Genomic DNA, 16143 nt, shown 5'->3' on the forward strand with positions numbered 1-16143 from the left:
CGAGAAAACAAGGACAAAGACAGAAATATGTTACGGAGGGTTTGGAAGATGCTGTAGCGACTCGGCCCTTCGGCTCATGCTATGCAGACGGTCATTTCTCGATCAGCAGTCTCCCCAACTGTGATTTTTCTCTTACCTAAAATAAAGTGCCTTCTGAACGTTTTTATGAACGTATAAGCAACATTTTTACATGCTGTGTATTTCCAGACCTTTAAACAAATATTTGCTGTAAACCCGAGTGGAAAGACAAGCCTTTATTTTAACACTGTTTATTTCTTTTTCCTTTTTCCCAGTGATTTCCGCCAGTCTTCATTGAGCGAAATGAACTGTGATTGGAAAAAGACAGACCTTTCTTTGGTTTTATTTTTAAAACATAAAACAAGAAAAGAAAAAGAAATCATATAAGCATTGTGTTGATGGGGAAAATGACTAATTAGCATCTAACTGCAGTTTGAGTAAATGACATGGAAACTGTTAATCAGCACTCAAATACAATACAGTATGAACATTTACGAGCATTTATCAGAATCAAAATAAATGTTGCAGTTGATGTCAGATATGACTCAAGGGTTATTGTCTTTTAAACCCACCATAGAGGAAGTAGAATATAAAGTTGACATGTTCTCTGTTGGTAAATTCTTCAATCCTAGCAACTAAAACAAGGTTTATTTATATTTACATAGCTACACTGTAAAACCAGATAGTTCATTTACCTCAAAAAATCTGAGGAAACTAATTACCTCAAAATTTTGAAGTTGATAAACCAATTTTCTTTAAGTCAAATACACTTAAATATAACAAAAATTTAACTCAAACGTTGTCATTTAAAATAAATTTTTGTTATATTTAAGTGTATTTGGCTTAAAGAAATTGATTTATCAACTTAAAATTTTTGAGGTAATTAGTTTCCTCAAATTTTTTGAGTTAAAGGCACTTATCCGGTTTTACAGTGTACATTTATAGCTACGTACACTTGTTGTTGAACATACATGAAAAAGTTACCGTTATCACATCAGTCATTCCCATGTATTAAATTGGCTTGAAAATTGTTACTTATCATGTCAAGTCCTCTGTCCTGAAGACTTTCCTGTGGTGAAAAGTCTGTGATATAAAGCGTTGACACTGGAGACTCCTTCCATAAATGTTAAAAAATAAATAAATTTAATGTTAAAAAATCCAACTCCTTAGAGAAAACATCACCACATCAACAATTATACGTTTCCCCTTGTTAAATAACAACATGTTTTTTAAAAAATTGTTTATTATTATTTTTAGTAGCAAGTGATCATGCTCAACTGACATGATACAATAAAACTATTGTTTCCCGGTTGTTTGAAAATCAATTGTTTCTTCTTCCACTTCTTCTGTCCACAATTTCAACAATTTTCAGAAAGACAGTGTTTCCCAAATTGTACTTTTGATCGTATTCCCAAATCAATTCTACTGTTGCCTGCAAGTTTAAAGATGTGTGTTGGACTTATGGACGTCACAATCATAACCAGTCACTGATTCTTGCCAGGTGAGTTAAAAACAAATATGTAACTGGAATCTCTTTGTCACTGTCTAACAATTCGATCAATCGGATGCCTTATTTGTTTTGGTCGGAATGACATGAAACTTTGCTCTGTAGACAGAAGTGTGAATTTTCAGAGAGCACCAGAGTTTTATTTGCTAAAGGAGTCAGCGATGTAGCCGTTGTGTGTGATTAATACACGTGAAGGGGTTCAGTACACTGGCACTTTGTCATAGCAGAACACCACTGCAGTCAATAATGTTCTCAATTTCATTATCATTTAATATAAGACACCTTTCTTTTTGACTTTTCGATGTTCATTTTATTAGAATTCATGCTTCGCTGTGAACTCTTGCACACTTTCACCATTTATTAAATGGGTTTACATCAAGATCATTGCCTCTGCTGTAATATAAAACTCTAGGGAAGCCATATTGCGCTGGTGTCATCACAGTTATGTTTCATTGCTTTAGGCATTGTTCCATTCATCCCAAGTGCATTGACACACAGCCAGAGATGAAAATGCTTTGGAAATACAAAGTTCTATTTTGTCATTTGTCTTTGATGGCTGTCTAAAAATTACGGTGTGCATTTCTTTACTTCTTTTTAATACCGAAAATGCCTTGTGTCCTTTGACTTTCTAAAAGTAACTTGTTTTATTCAAGTGCTTCGGCATTTTTTTCCAGCACCGGAAAGTCGCATCAAAGGCTAAACACCGTCTGTTTATGAGAAATTCATGAACAACTGCTTTCTGCAAGCCTGACTGAGTCTTCTCCCTAGTTTAGAATACTTTTTCATCACTAGCTAGACGATATACTTACATTATAGCAGATTTCTACAGTCGTTCCACCTCCTCCGGGGTTGAGGGTTCGAATCCTGCCTCTTCCCTGTGTGTGCGGAGTTTGCATGTTCTCCCAGTGCTTCAGGGGTTTCCTCCGGGTACTCCGGTTTCCTTCGCCAGTCCAAAGACATGCGTTGTAGGCTGATTGACATTTCCAAATTGTCCATAGTGTGTGAATGTGCGTACGATTATGCCCTGCGATGGGTTGGCACCCCGTCCAGGGTGTCCCCCACCTTGTGCCCCGAGTTCCTTGGGATAGGCTCCAGGATGGATGGGTGGATGGATGGATTTGGTAAACTCATCTGTTGGTAAACTTACATTTACAGCTTTACCTCTGATTGTTACAAAGTGCTGAGACTGGAGACTCCTTCCATACATGCTTAATAAATGACTCACAGTGGTCAGTGTAAAATACTTTATGCTGGAATAGGTTCCTAGCTGCAAAAAAAAAAAAAAAGAACTGATAGTTGATAGTTAATTTTCGAGTAGTTTAATGAATAGTATAAAGTTGACAGATTAATACAATTATAACCAAGGCCACCCCATTGTAGAACATTTCTTTATATTTCTTTCACTTTTTCATGCTGTCCTTTTGTTTAATAATATAACAAATCATTTATGATGTCTGGATGTTTCGTGGATGCCTACGTAGATCTGCACTACTTTCCATACAATAGAGGACAATAGGGCTTCAACTTGTAGACCATATAAAGACATTTAAGCGAGCAGTGTGTTTGTGGTGTGTGCTCACCTGGGTGGAGTGATGGACAGAAACACACCCAGGTTTACACACAGAGAACGGGAAGCGGCCACAGCGGGGATTCGATTATACACGCTGGTTAACACACACACACACAGCGCTGAAGAGTACAGTGATAAAAAGGTAAGAAATGCAGTGAGATATGAATATTATGAAATGTAAATGTTCAGTTCGAATAAGAATAATGAGAGAAATGCTTGAGGGCATGTGGGGATTTTCAGGTCTGATGATGCATATATGATGTACAAATGCTAGACCAGACGGCTATGTTATGTTCTACCTGGAAAGTGTGTTACTGATTTGACTGTGTAATGCAAATTGTTTATACAACTTGTATTACTGTGTATACAAATGTTTCATGTTTTGCCTGCATCCAAATTTTACCCAAAGCTGTTTTTTTATAGCATTATCTATTTATTCTTTTGAAAAAATTATTTGTATAATTTTTCAAATGTTCATAGTAACCAGAAATGGCTTGGAATTTGCGCACATCAACCGATATTCTTCAGAACCGAGGTTTATATGAAACGAAGCCATGTATGCTTATGTAATGCATGTAAAACGTATTGTTAGGCTCTATGTCAATATACAGCGTTGACTAATTGAAATGCAAAACCAGTCTTTCTAGGCTCAGTGTACAAAGAACATCAGAAAGAACATCTGTTTGCCAATCCATTGCCGAGTGAAAGCCAAACTGTGTATTCATGTAATGAAACATGACTCTCTTAAAGGAGTCATTAAAGAGGAGGGTCATACTTTAGAAAAATCCTCTTCTAAATTCAAATAGAGAAAGTTCAGTCATCATTAACGTGTTTTACAGATTCTAAGTTACAATGTTACAAAAATAACGTTAATGAAATGTTCTACAAACTTCTGATTTAATAGTATTTTGCGTCACAGTGTGGTTAGAAAGCTGATCAATGTTCCCATTTCGCAAAAGCCATAGTCATTTATTAACATTAAACCAAAATGGTCAAATAAAGTACTGTATGAGTTAATGATAGTGAAAAAAAATACATTATTTAAAATATTAAAACAAAAAAAACATGGAAAAATTATGTATGCGAAGCTATTAATAGTGGAAAAAAATGTATGAATAACATTAACAAAATAATTGCTAAAATAAGGTACTACCTATGTACATAGTCTCACCCTTCCTTTTCACATTATTCTTCATGTTATAACTGCAAGTTCTTTTACTACTTTGTTTATATGTTTTGAATCGTTATCTTGTTTCAGGACAAGCCCACTTATTTTGTAAATCGCAGTGCAATTTTTTTTTTTTGATGAATGGTGGTGCACCTTTTTGACCAAACGATAAACCACTTTAGTCTTACATGAGGATAATGTGCAATAAACTATTTTGTTTAACTATTCGCATTCTCTTCATGTAGAACACAAGCCAAATGTCTCTGTTGTAGCTCACTAATTCGGTCCAATACCAATTATTTATAAGGCATTAGAAGCTATGTTTGTTCTTCATGACTAAACCCTTTATCTGTTCTGGACTTACAGAGAATTTGGCGCGGCGTCTCTTACATCCTGTTAGAGGTGCACTGTAGCATATTAACACACCCAGCCGTGTTAACCATCAATTGATAGGTTGCTCAGCAACTGACATACTTCTGTTTTTATATGTTATGCATTTATTATTAGCAGTTGATATGAGGGAGAGGTAGTGGCTTAACACTGCGTTTTATCGTGGTGCCTTGTTCACATGTTTTTAGACATTATTTGGTTTTGATTGACCTGGATGACTAAAAAGGTCTACTGATCATTGGGTCCTCTAGCGAAGTTTTGTGAAGTCCTTTTCGTGAACTTTTCTAAGACTTCCTGTTGTGTTTATAACTTATATTAATGCTTTACCCTTTCTTTCATTTAAAAATAAAAAGTAATGAAAATGACTACTGGTTGCCATAAGAATAGGAATAAATTTGAATAAAATCGAACAATTTTGCACTATATATTTGTTTATTTATATGCAGTTTGACCTTTTACCCCTTCTCTCAGGATAAAGCAAGATGACTGAAAAGGTGCCGGACACATTTAAAGACATCAAATACAAGCCTGGTCTACAGATATGGACTATAAATGTGAGCGAAACATGGTCATTCCTGATCTGCTGGTTATTTTGTGACATAAAACAATGTCTTTTGAGGTTGTTATTGCAGTAACTGATAACTTGAAAGCAAGACAAACCCTATAGCAGGTTTTATTGGTCAATTAACTGATTGTTTGATAAGGATGTGACACTTTCTTATTCTCTGTGTTGCTCATGTGTGTCTCTACTTTGCTTAAGGATATGAAAATGGTTCCTGTGCCAGAACAAGCTTTCGGGAATTTCTTTGAAGGAGACTGCTACATGGTTCTCTATGTGCGTATGCATAGACATTTCATATTCTGCTTTTTCTGTAGAGGATGCTCTGCTGATACTGATCCAAGCATGGCTCAGAGACTTTGAACAGAAGCCAGATGTGTGATGAAATGTCAGGATGACTCTGATGGCTTTGGATCCTGTCCCTGAACACTCCAATTAGAAGAATTTTGTGTGTGTGTGTGTGTGTGTGTGTGTGTGTGTGATTCAGGGAGGGCCAGAGAATGCTCGTTCCATGGACATCCATTACTGGATAGGGAACAGCTCCTCTCAGGACGAGCAGGGTGCCGCGGCCATCTACGTCACGCAGCTGGACGAGTGTTTGGGCGGCAGCCCAGTGCAGCACCGGGAGGTTCAGGAATGCGAATCAGCCAGGTTTAAAGGTTACTTCAAAAATGGCATAATGTGAGTATAGTTTTAAGGAGCATGTGAGGATCAGCAGAGTACAGTAGATGTCTACTTTCTACATAAAGTCAATGCTTTCATGTTTATCCTCAGATATAAAAAAGGAGGTGTGGGGTCGGGGTTCAAACACGTCGAGACCAACGTCTATGACATTTTGCGTCTGCTGCATGTCAAAGGCCGGAAGGATGTCACTGCCATGGAGGTTGCTGATGCTACTGTTAAACCTTATGTTATGTCATGGCACTATAAAAAATTCACCACGATATATATATATATGTGCATGCACGTAAATAGCATTAGCTAAAGCTAACTAACAGCTTTATTATAAGTAACTAGCATGATATTGGCTCTAATGATACTCTCAAATGGAGTGTTTGGTGAGCAAAAATACTCATTTTTTGCACAATTCATTGAGCAAAGTTCAAACAAGAGTATTAAACTGCAGTTTTGGACAACTGAAACTTTTCAAAACAGGGCTTTTTGAAGTTGAGTAGTGTCAGCATGCAGTTCTGCCCTCATAAACTCCCTCACAAAACAATCCTGAACACCCTACACAAAACAAAACAATACGCAGAAACTATTCTCTTGTGTTTGTGTATCTTGCCCCTGGCTATGGAAACTGTGAGTCAGTTATTCCATATTAACTGTGAAACATTAATTATTCTTATTGTACTGGCTTTGCCAAATGAAAATATCAGCAGACTGTACTTCATTGTACTTGTACAAGGATTTTAAAGGAGGAATAGTCAAAATGGTAGTGCAGTGGAGTGCTTAATATGTCAGCTTGATTGTACAGTATTTGATCTCAGTTGGATTCTGTGGCGTTTCCCCCTAGGTGGAAGTGTCGTGGAAGAGCTTCAACACTGGGGATGTTTTTCTGCTGGACATGGGAAAAAACATTGTGCAGTGGAACGGCCCTCAGAGCAACAGACAGGAGAGATTAAAGGTACATCAAGATTCATTTCACCCCTTTGTTCGTTTAACTAGACCTGTATGCACTACTGTGAATCAGCCCTGGTTAACCTTTTTGGATAAATGTATTAATACTTAATTCTCTGCCAAATTTCCTCCATAGGGATGTTTGCTAGCGCAGAACATCAGGGATAGAGAGAGAGGGGGGCGGGCACAGATCGGAATAATAGAGGGGGATAAAGAAGAAGCCTACCCCGAACTGATGAAGGTCATGATATCTGTGTTGGGCCAGAGGACTGGACCACTGAAAGACACTGTCCCTGACAACACACCAGACCAATACCAGACTGCTAATGTCAAACTGTTCCAGTAAGCATGCTTATTCATTTTTTAATTGTTGTTTTTGTATTTATTGTTTTGTTACTTGCTTTTTTAACAAAATAAATGTTCTTATTGGGATTGTGGGGATATGGGATGTGGTATCTGTAGTGGAATAACGCAACACCTCAGGTAAAAGACACCAGATTCAGATGAGTATATTCCTGTTCCTCTGAATATTCATACTCTTTCACAAGGGTACATCCCATCTCTTACACAAGGATATATCCCATCTCTTACACAAGGTTATGTCTCATCTTTTCCACAAGCATGTGTTTCATTTCTTCTTCAAGGGTGTATAAACAATCTCTTGCACAAGGGTATATCCCATCTTTGACACAAATTTTTATTCCATCTCTTCAAGAATAATGTTTTATTTCTTCTATAAAGGCATATACCATCTCTTCCCCAAGGGTATGCTCCATCTTTTCCACAAGATTATAACCAATTTCTTCCATAAGGGACTACATAATCTCTTCTATAAGACTACAGTATGTTTCATTTCTTCTACAGTGGTGTGTTCCATATTTCCCACAAGGGTATGTGCTATCTCTTTCTTAAGGGTATGCCCCATTTCTTCTAGAATTGTATATTCCATGTCTTCTACAAGGTTATGTCCAAACTCTTCCAAAAGTTTATATCCAATCTTTTCCACAAGGTTATATCCAAACTCTTCTAAAAGGTTATGTCCTATCTCTATAACAAAAGCATATCCCATCTCTTCCACAAAGGTATGCCCCATCTCTTCTACAAGGGCATATTCCACCTCTTCCACAGGGGTACATGCCATCTCTTTGCCAAGGGTATATCCCTGTTCTCCAATGAGAGTCTATCCCTTCGCTTCCAAAAGTGTATATCTTTGATCTCCCACCAGGGCATATCCATGCTCTTTCAGAAGTTTATATCTCTGGTTTTCCACAATAGTCAGAGAAAAAGCCTCTGAACATGTGAAGGTCACAATAGCTGTGTAGAGCCAGAGGATTCGACCACCAATCACAGAGAATATCCCTGAGAACACCATAGACCAATACTAATGTCAAACTTTACCAGTAAACATACTTATCGATTGCTTAAATTGATCAAAAATTATGCATGTTTATGTTTTTTTTATACTTGCTTCAAAAAGAAAAGGTGTCATTGATGGGACACGTTATGCATTATACGTTGTACATTCAAAGTTCCAACTCCTCCTTCATCCATGAAGGTATATCCTTGCTCTTCCACAGGGATATATTGCTCTTGCTCTTGTTCATGCTCTGTTGATGCACTCTTAATTATGTTATTGCCTAATCACTTGTGATGTTCACAGGGTATCAGACGCCAATGGTAAGCTGGTAGTACAAGAGGTGGCCTCTAATCCACTGACACAAAACCTTCTGCATTCAGATGTGAGCAAATCTACCTCTCTATCTTAGTCACATTAGATCTGTTTTGTGTGCAACAGACACTAAGCCTTAGTTATCTCTCTTTCAGGAGTGCTACATTGTAGATAGAGGAGGTGTTTCTTTGGCAGTGTGGAAAGGGAAGAAAGCTAGTGTAGAGGAGAGACGTTCAGCCCTTCAACATGCAGTCGTAAGCTCTTTATGTGTTTTGCATCATCATATTATTCATGATTTGTTCTATAAGAATCACCATGACCTCATCAAAATGTTCCCTCTCAGGGATTTATAAAAGCCAAAAACTATCCCCCCACCACTCATGTGGAAGTGATGAGTGAAGGTGCAGAATCTGCCATGTTTAAACAACTCTTCAAGTCCTGGAAAGAGGCAGGCCAATCGCAGGGCCTGGGGACAAGCTACTCCAGGGGCAAGATAGGTATCCACTCCATCACTCTATTATCAATCGTTTGGTACAAACGTAGTGTTATGTATGGCTGTGTACTGATTTAAGGTCTTATAGCCAAAGTAGACCAGGTGAAGTTTGATGTCATGCAACTCCATGCCGAGCCTAAACTGGCTGCACAGGAGCGGATGGTGGATGACGCTTCTGGAGAAGTACAGGTGCAGAGGAATACACACAAACACATACACACCACGATGCTCAAACGATTCATTTGTAAATGTTTACTATTTGTACTATTTAACATTAACAATAGTTGTACTATTTAACATTTACTCAGATTTGGCGTATTGAGCACTTGGAGCTTCAGGAGGTACCACCCAGTACTTACGGGCAGTTTTATGGAGGAGATTGTTATCTAGTGCTCTATACCTACAACAGATCCAACAAACCCCAGTACATCCTCTACATGTGGCTGGTGAGCAACTGAAAATAATATACCAAGCGATTGGTCAAATGGACAAACATAAACTTGAAGTCAAATCACTTGTATGCAGGATCTTCTGTGGACAGATGTACTTGTCAGCTTTTTAATTCAAACCTCCTTCGATCTTAAAATGCGTGTTATAGAGAATCACTCGCTATACAACTAATATGAAATATGTGATCCTGAAAATGTGGTCATGTATTGTCCAGGGTCGCCATGCCACGCAGGACGAGATAACAGCATGTGCATACCAGGCAGTGAATGTAGATAACAAATATAATGGAGCTCCTGTTCAGGTCAGGGTGACCATGGGCAAAGAGCCACGCCATTTTCTGGCCATCTTTAAGGGTAAACTCATCATCTATGAGGTAAATTATAAGTATATGGTTATATAATAATGATTGTACATGTACAGTATATGTGCTGTTTTTCAAGAATTGCCTTATTTACATTTTCCATGCACATGTCAACCTTACCATGGAAAGATATACTGTAGCTGAAAAAGTACCATAAAATAGCTACGTTGAACTGTGTACGTTTTAAACGAAATTGTACAGTTATGCAAGAAATATGAAAAGCGTGTTTCACCCAGCCATACTGTAAAAGAGGGGTCAGAGAAACTCATACATTTTTATTTAATCCTGTTAATAAGGCTAACATCAGGGCTGGGTGGCAGTGTACCTTTATTTCATCCTTAGTTTTTTCTATTAACAATATATACAGGTGCCCTCCACTAATATTGGCACCCTTGGTAAATATGAGCAAAGAAGGCTGTGAAAAATTGTCTTTATTGTTTAACCTTTTGATCTTTCGTTTAAAAAATTCACAAAAATACTCTGCTCTCATGGATATCAAACCATTGCAACCACAACACAGGTTTATCAAAAAAAAAAATTGTTAAATATAGGTGTGCAACAATTATTGGCACTCCTATGAATTCATATAAGAAAAATATATTTGAAGTATATCCTCCTGATATCTAAAAAGAATTTAGTACACCTGCGTGACTAGGAACAGGAACTTGTTCAACCATGACTTCCTGTTTCACAGGGGTATGAAGTAAATATGAAGTAACGCATAAGCCAAATTCCTTTACTCATTCATACCAATGGGTAAGACCAAGGAATATAACTGTGATGTGCGGCAAAAGGTTGTTGAGCTTCACAAAATGGGAAGTGGCTATAAGAAAATATATATACAATATATATACAATCAATATTTGGCCCTCAAAATTGGTACAGCACCAATTAAAGAATTAATCATACCAGGAACTACATATCTGTCCTATTAAACTGGTTTCTGTGTCATGGAGATAAAGATTCTGAAATGAGATTTTCTAATGGCATGTTGGTTTGTTCTAAGGGTGGGACAGGAAAACCGGGTGTGGTTAACCCTGATCCAGGTGCTAGGCTTTTCCAGGTTAGAGGAACGGATGAAACGAATACCAAGGCTACAGAAGTGCCAGCCAGAGCCTCTTCTCTCAACAGCAATGACGTCTTTCTTCTAAAAACGATGGACGATACTTACATGTGGTATGGCAAGGCAAGTATTCAGAGTCTTTACTTAAGTTTAAGTACGGAATAAAACATGCCAGCGCGTGCTAGGGAAATGATCAATGACGGGTGGTGTGATGTGGCCCAACAGGAAGCCAACTTACTCAAAAGCCTCTTTTTTTTTATTATTTAAATTTAAGACAAAAACATCTTCTGACCAATCAGATTCAGTAGTTCAACAGCATGGTAATGTAATAGAGAAATAACACGCTGGAATGTAAGGTCCTCTTTCACCATGTCTGTTTTTGTGTGTATGAATAGGGCTGCAGTGGTGATGAGCGTGACATGGGGAAGGCTGTTGCTGACGTACTTTCAAAGGCAGACAAGCAGCTTGTGATGGAGGGCCAAGAGCCGGCACAGTTCTGGGTGGCCCTGGGTGGAAAAGCGCCATATGCCAGCGACAAGAGGTACCTCATGACATCATTTAATGTATCATCCGCATCTCTAAACCTCTGTATGTAGCTCTAAAGGCATCATCAGGTGCTTAATAAATCCTGATTGCATACCATTCACATCCACTAGGTTAGAGAAGGTAGCACCAATGCACAGTCCCCGCCTTTTTGAGTGTTCTAACCAGACGGGCCAATTCCGTATGAACGAGGTGGCTCATTTCACCCAGGATGACCTGGATGAGGATGATGTCATGCTGCTGGACACCTGGGATGAGGTTGGTTTGAGTGAAGCCACGTTTTTTATGCCTGATGTTTATGTGGATTTCTTGCTTTGGTGGTAACTAAATAAAATGGCATGGCTCATGTTGCATTTTCAACACAAACCAAAAACAGCTAGATGGCACATCATATTAAAAAAGATGGATTCTGAATGATCTCACTGATGTATTTCTGTAAGCTCTTCTTAGCATGTAAAAAACTACAGATAACAACTTAATCAGTCAGAAGACTATTATTAATGCACTCATCATATTCTTCACAGATTTTCCTATGGATTGGCAACTCTGCCAACCAATATGAGATCCAGGAATCTCACAACAGTGCATTGGACTATCTGAAGACCCATCCAGCGGGCCGTGACCCTGATACCCCAATCATCTCAGTGAAACAGGGCTACGAGCCGCCTACTTTCACAGGATGGTTCAACGCTTGGGACACTCACAAGTGGAGTGTGAGTGTGTAGAAAATAACTGGAACCAGACAGAGAGGGCGCTGGCATTAACTTATTGTGTAGACCTGAATAATTGTGATTTCTGAATGTCACTTTTTCGAGGGAGAATAATTGAATTTGTATTTTTCAGGGAGGTTTATCATATGAGGAGATGAAGAGTAAAATGTCTTCCTCGGGATCGGTTTCACAGATCTCTGTGGTATGTTATCTATGTGTTCAGAGCAACACAGAACTGCTTTGAGGAACTCTCAGATAAACTCTCAGATAAAACAGCGATAAACAGTATTATTGCTTATCACTGGGTTGGAACCCTTAAGGGTACAGTTTCAAAAATTATAGCTAGGAGACCGAAGTATTTCAGCTTTTATTCACTATATCAGATTTTCAGATTTTTTTCGGCCATTCCTCCCGACAGAACTGGTGCAACTCAGTCAGGTTTGTAAGCCTCTTTCTCAGACACCTTTTTTTAGTTCAGTCCACAAATTTTTTTATGGGATTCAGGTCAGGACTTTGCGATGGCCACTCCAATTCTTTCACTTTGCCATCTTGTAAGCTATTTTGTTATAACTTTGGAAGTTATGCTTAGGAACATTGTTGTGCTGGAAGACATAGTTGCAGCCAAGTTTTAACTTTCTGGCTGATGCCTTGAGGTTTTGCTTCAGTATTTCTAGATAATCGTCCTTCCTCATGATACCATCTATTTTCTGAACTGCACCAGTCCCTTTTCCAGCAAAATATCCCGTAACATGAAACTGCCATCACCATGCTTCACAGTTGGGATGGTGCTCTTTGGAATAAAAGCCTCACCCTTTTTCCTCCATACATAGTCCTGATCATTGTGGCAAAACAGTTTAATTTTTGTCTTCCAAAAGGACTTGTTCTGGTGATCATTTGCAAATGTCAGTCTGGTTTTTTATTCCATGGCCATGACAATGTAGGACTCTATTAATGATGTATGTGCATTTTCTGTACCGGATGCCTTCAGCTACTTCACCTGTTCCTTCGTGTGTTGTCTTGGGGTTCAGGTTGAACCTTTCGGACCAAAAGTCATTAATTCCTGTGAGTTAATTTGTGCCCTATCCTTAACAGTGCAGTGTCTGTGAGGTTTTTATATTTACATACAATTGTTTGTACAGATGCTCATAATACCTTCACTTGTTTGGAAATTGGACTTGTGGAGGTTCACAATTTTTTTTAAGGTTTTGGCTGAGTTGCTTGGATTTCCCGTTGGCGTCCCATTGTTTTCCCAAGGGCGAAAAGGCTCTGTCTCTAAAGATAGGCCCTTAAATAAAGCCACAGGTGCACTTCTAATTACCTCTTAATTATGGCAATTGGCCAATCAGAAAAGACATTAATTTCTGAAATCTTCCAGTCTGTTTAAAGACATGGTCAACTTGGTGTATGTAAACTTTTGTCCCACTGGAATTCTTATATAGCGAATTAAAGCTGAAATAAATAAAGTCTTTAATTGATTGTTTTAAAAATTACCTTTGAAGTGAACAAAGTAGATGCCATAATTGACTTGCTGAAAGAAATGTATAGTAACATGAAATGTGTAGCGTTGTAAAAAAAACAAAAAAAAGAGATATATATTTAGTAATATATATATATATATATATATATATATATATATATATATATATATATATATATATATAATGTATGTAATCTTTTGACCTTAACTGTATCCAATGTGGATGCACATATTTGAGCTGATATCAAATTGTTAAACCCCTAACTGTAAGCATCTCTCTCTATCTGCTTCATTTGAACCTAAACAAAATTTCCTTTTAGAACATGAACAACGCAGTCTTGAGCAGGAAGTCAAGTGCCCCTGGAGGACCCATCACTGAAATCTCTTCTCAGAACTCCAAATCCAAAAATCCTCAATCATCCTCCATGAGTAGAACCGGCCCACGTGCAGATACGCCTCCTTTTAAAGTTCAAAGCTCAGCTAATTTGAGTCGTGAACAGCTGATCAGTAAGAATTCCAGTGAGCTTCCTCAGGGAGTAGACCCCAGCAAGCGAGAGGTGGGTAATGAGAATGTTCCCTAGAGTGAGCTAGTAAATCTTCTTTTTTGCATAAATCAGAACCTCAGACTTTCTAGTGTTGGGTTATTGTAGTATAAGAGATCAAGACAAGGTCAGTTTCAAGAGGGAAAACTATCGTTTCACCATAAGGGCTTAAGTTCAAGTAAAGGATATTTGATGTGAAAACACAAAAAATAAACCGAAGTAATGTTAAAACTATGGGTAAAAATTGGTCGAAACTGGCGTAATGTTGCACCGAATATAAACATGCTTATTTACTTATTTATGGAGTACGTTTTTAGAGGAAAATTTGAACAATAAATTAGACAATGAAAATCAAGGATCCCTACAGTGAAGCCTACAATATAAAGCTGGCTTTACACATTACAATTTTTGGCCTGATTTTGGTGTCAGAAATTTTTATGCGAGCCCGTTTTCTGTACGGATCAAGATCGATGATTGATGATGTAAGCAAAACAGTCATTTTCTTTTACAAGTCTGTTGTTAGACGATCTTCATTGCATAACAGCTCACGTTATCATACAGTCTGTTAGAGAATTCAGCCAAGCTTTCATTGGGATCATCTTGTAGTGTGACAAGGGATATGTTTTTTTTTATTATTGTTTTTTTTTAAATGCTGTAATCGCATAATTTAGAATTATAAAATTGTACCAGAAATTGTCAAGCAATAATGGCAAACAGCAAGCACAAAAGAATATATCCCCCAGTAATATTTCAACAAAAAGTCAAATTAATGACACAAACATAAAAAAACTAAACTGCGTCACACTTTTATGCTCAATCTTCCCACATGCCAGGTTTAATGGGCTCTTTATACAGTGTGTCTTTATCCCATACCCAAAAGCATCCTTTCTCATCTATGTTCCCTGTCTTCCCTCCCTTTATCTTTGTCCTCTGTGTTCTTCCCCACCATTAATCTATGTTTCAGGAGTATCTGAATGACGCAGAGTTTGAGAGTCTCCTCGGTTGCTCCAGAAATGATTTCCAGCGCTTGCCGATGTGGCGCCAGAGCGACCTGAAAAAGAAAGCTGGGCTTTTATAATTTAAAAAAAAAAACTGACAAGAAACCTTTCTCCTAATGGGCATAACTGACTATAAAATACAAAGAATACATTACAAATATTCTCAAAAATACTAATCAGACAAACACCTGATAATATTACTGCAACATCAAAGCAATATAATTCAAACAAATATGTGTTTGCTTGCAGAAATGCGCTTTATATGCTTTTTAATAGCTATGACATGTTTATGCCTGAGAATAAATGTTTGATCTGTGTAAATGCTTCCATCTTTGTTGCAGCTTTGCTGTGTAGAAATGGCTGTATATGTAGACCTGATTGAAAAAGTATTCAGATTTTTATCTGTATGATTTCCCAATCTGATCGAGAGTTAGTTTATTCACACCTGAGACAATTCAAGGTGTAAATATGGATGGCAAATAAGTACAATTTACACACAAAATGCAAAATGTTAACCCTTCCATTAAGCAAAAGATTTGTAATGTAATAAAATTGAACAGAAATGAGAATAATCAATAAATTAAGAAATTAGGAGCAGTACAATATATATATATATATATATATATATATATATATATATATATATATATATATATACATACACACATACATACATACATATATGGCTTCTTACATTTAGTGTATGTAGAGTTCAGTCCCATTTGCTGCAAGTATCTTTGTCAGAGATTCAATTTTTTGTTATATTTCTATGTATTTTGCATCACTCAGGAACATTTTCTTCATTCCTCTAAATAAATTTGCTAAAACTGTCTTAAAATCTTTGGTCAACTCTTTATTGCTACAGATTCTCAATAGGGCATGCAGCATGGCAAGAACACAAGAACAACCGCTCTCTATTTCTATATATATATATATATATAAAAAAAAAAAATTAATTCATGATTTTCTTGTATTCTTCAGCGTTCTTCGGTGTTAAACTTTTCA

The 16143-nt window shown here is 37.4% G+C and overlaps 1 protein-coding gene across 1 annotated transcript; it reads left to right on the forward strand.

Moving 5' to 3' along the window:
• The first annotated feature begins 9 nt into the window (after positions 1–9).
• vill (villin-like) lies at positions 10–16035 on the forward strand. The gene is made up of 20 exons (XM_053611306.1): positions 10–3237; positions 5125–5207; positions 5414–5488; positions 5700–5893; positions 5987–6095; positions 6729–6839; positions 6969–7174; positions 8493–8571; positions 8657–8755; positions 8845–8998; positions 9083–9183; positions 9303–9440; positions 9659–9817; positions 10812–10991; positions 11264–11409; positions 11525–11669; positions 11936–12124; positions 12255–12323; positions 13919–14155; positions 15105–16035. The coding sequence occupies exons 2-20, from the start codon at positions 5136–5138 to the stop codon at positions 15216–15218; spliced, it is 2577 nt and encodes an 858-aa protein (XP_053467281.1). The 5' UTR covers positions 10–3237; positions 5125–5135; the 3' UTR covers positions 15219–16035.
• Positions 16036–16143: the final 108 nt, after the last annotated feature.

The sequence above is a fragment of the Ictalurus furcatus genome, chromosome 23, assembly GCF_023375685.1.
Source record: "Ictalurus furcatus strain D&B chromosome 23, Billie_1.0, whole genome shotgun sequence".
Lineage (NCBI taxonomy): Eukaryota > Metazoa > Chordata > Actinopteri > Siluriformes > Ictaluridae > Ictalurus > Ictalurus furcatus.

Coding starts and splice junctions, on each gene's coding strand:
- vill (XM_053611306.1), top strand. CDS start 5,136: ATGACTGAAAAGGTGCCGGACACATTTAAAGACATCAAATACAAGCCT. Junction 5,894..5,986: donor TACTTCAAAAATGGCATAAT/GTGAGTATAGTT, acceptor GTTTATCCTCAG/ATATAAAAAAGGAGGTGTGG. Junction 6,840..6,968: donor ACAGACAGGAGAGATTAAAG/GTACATCAAGAT, acceptor TTTCCTCCATAG/GGATGTTTGCTAGCGCAGAA.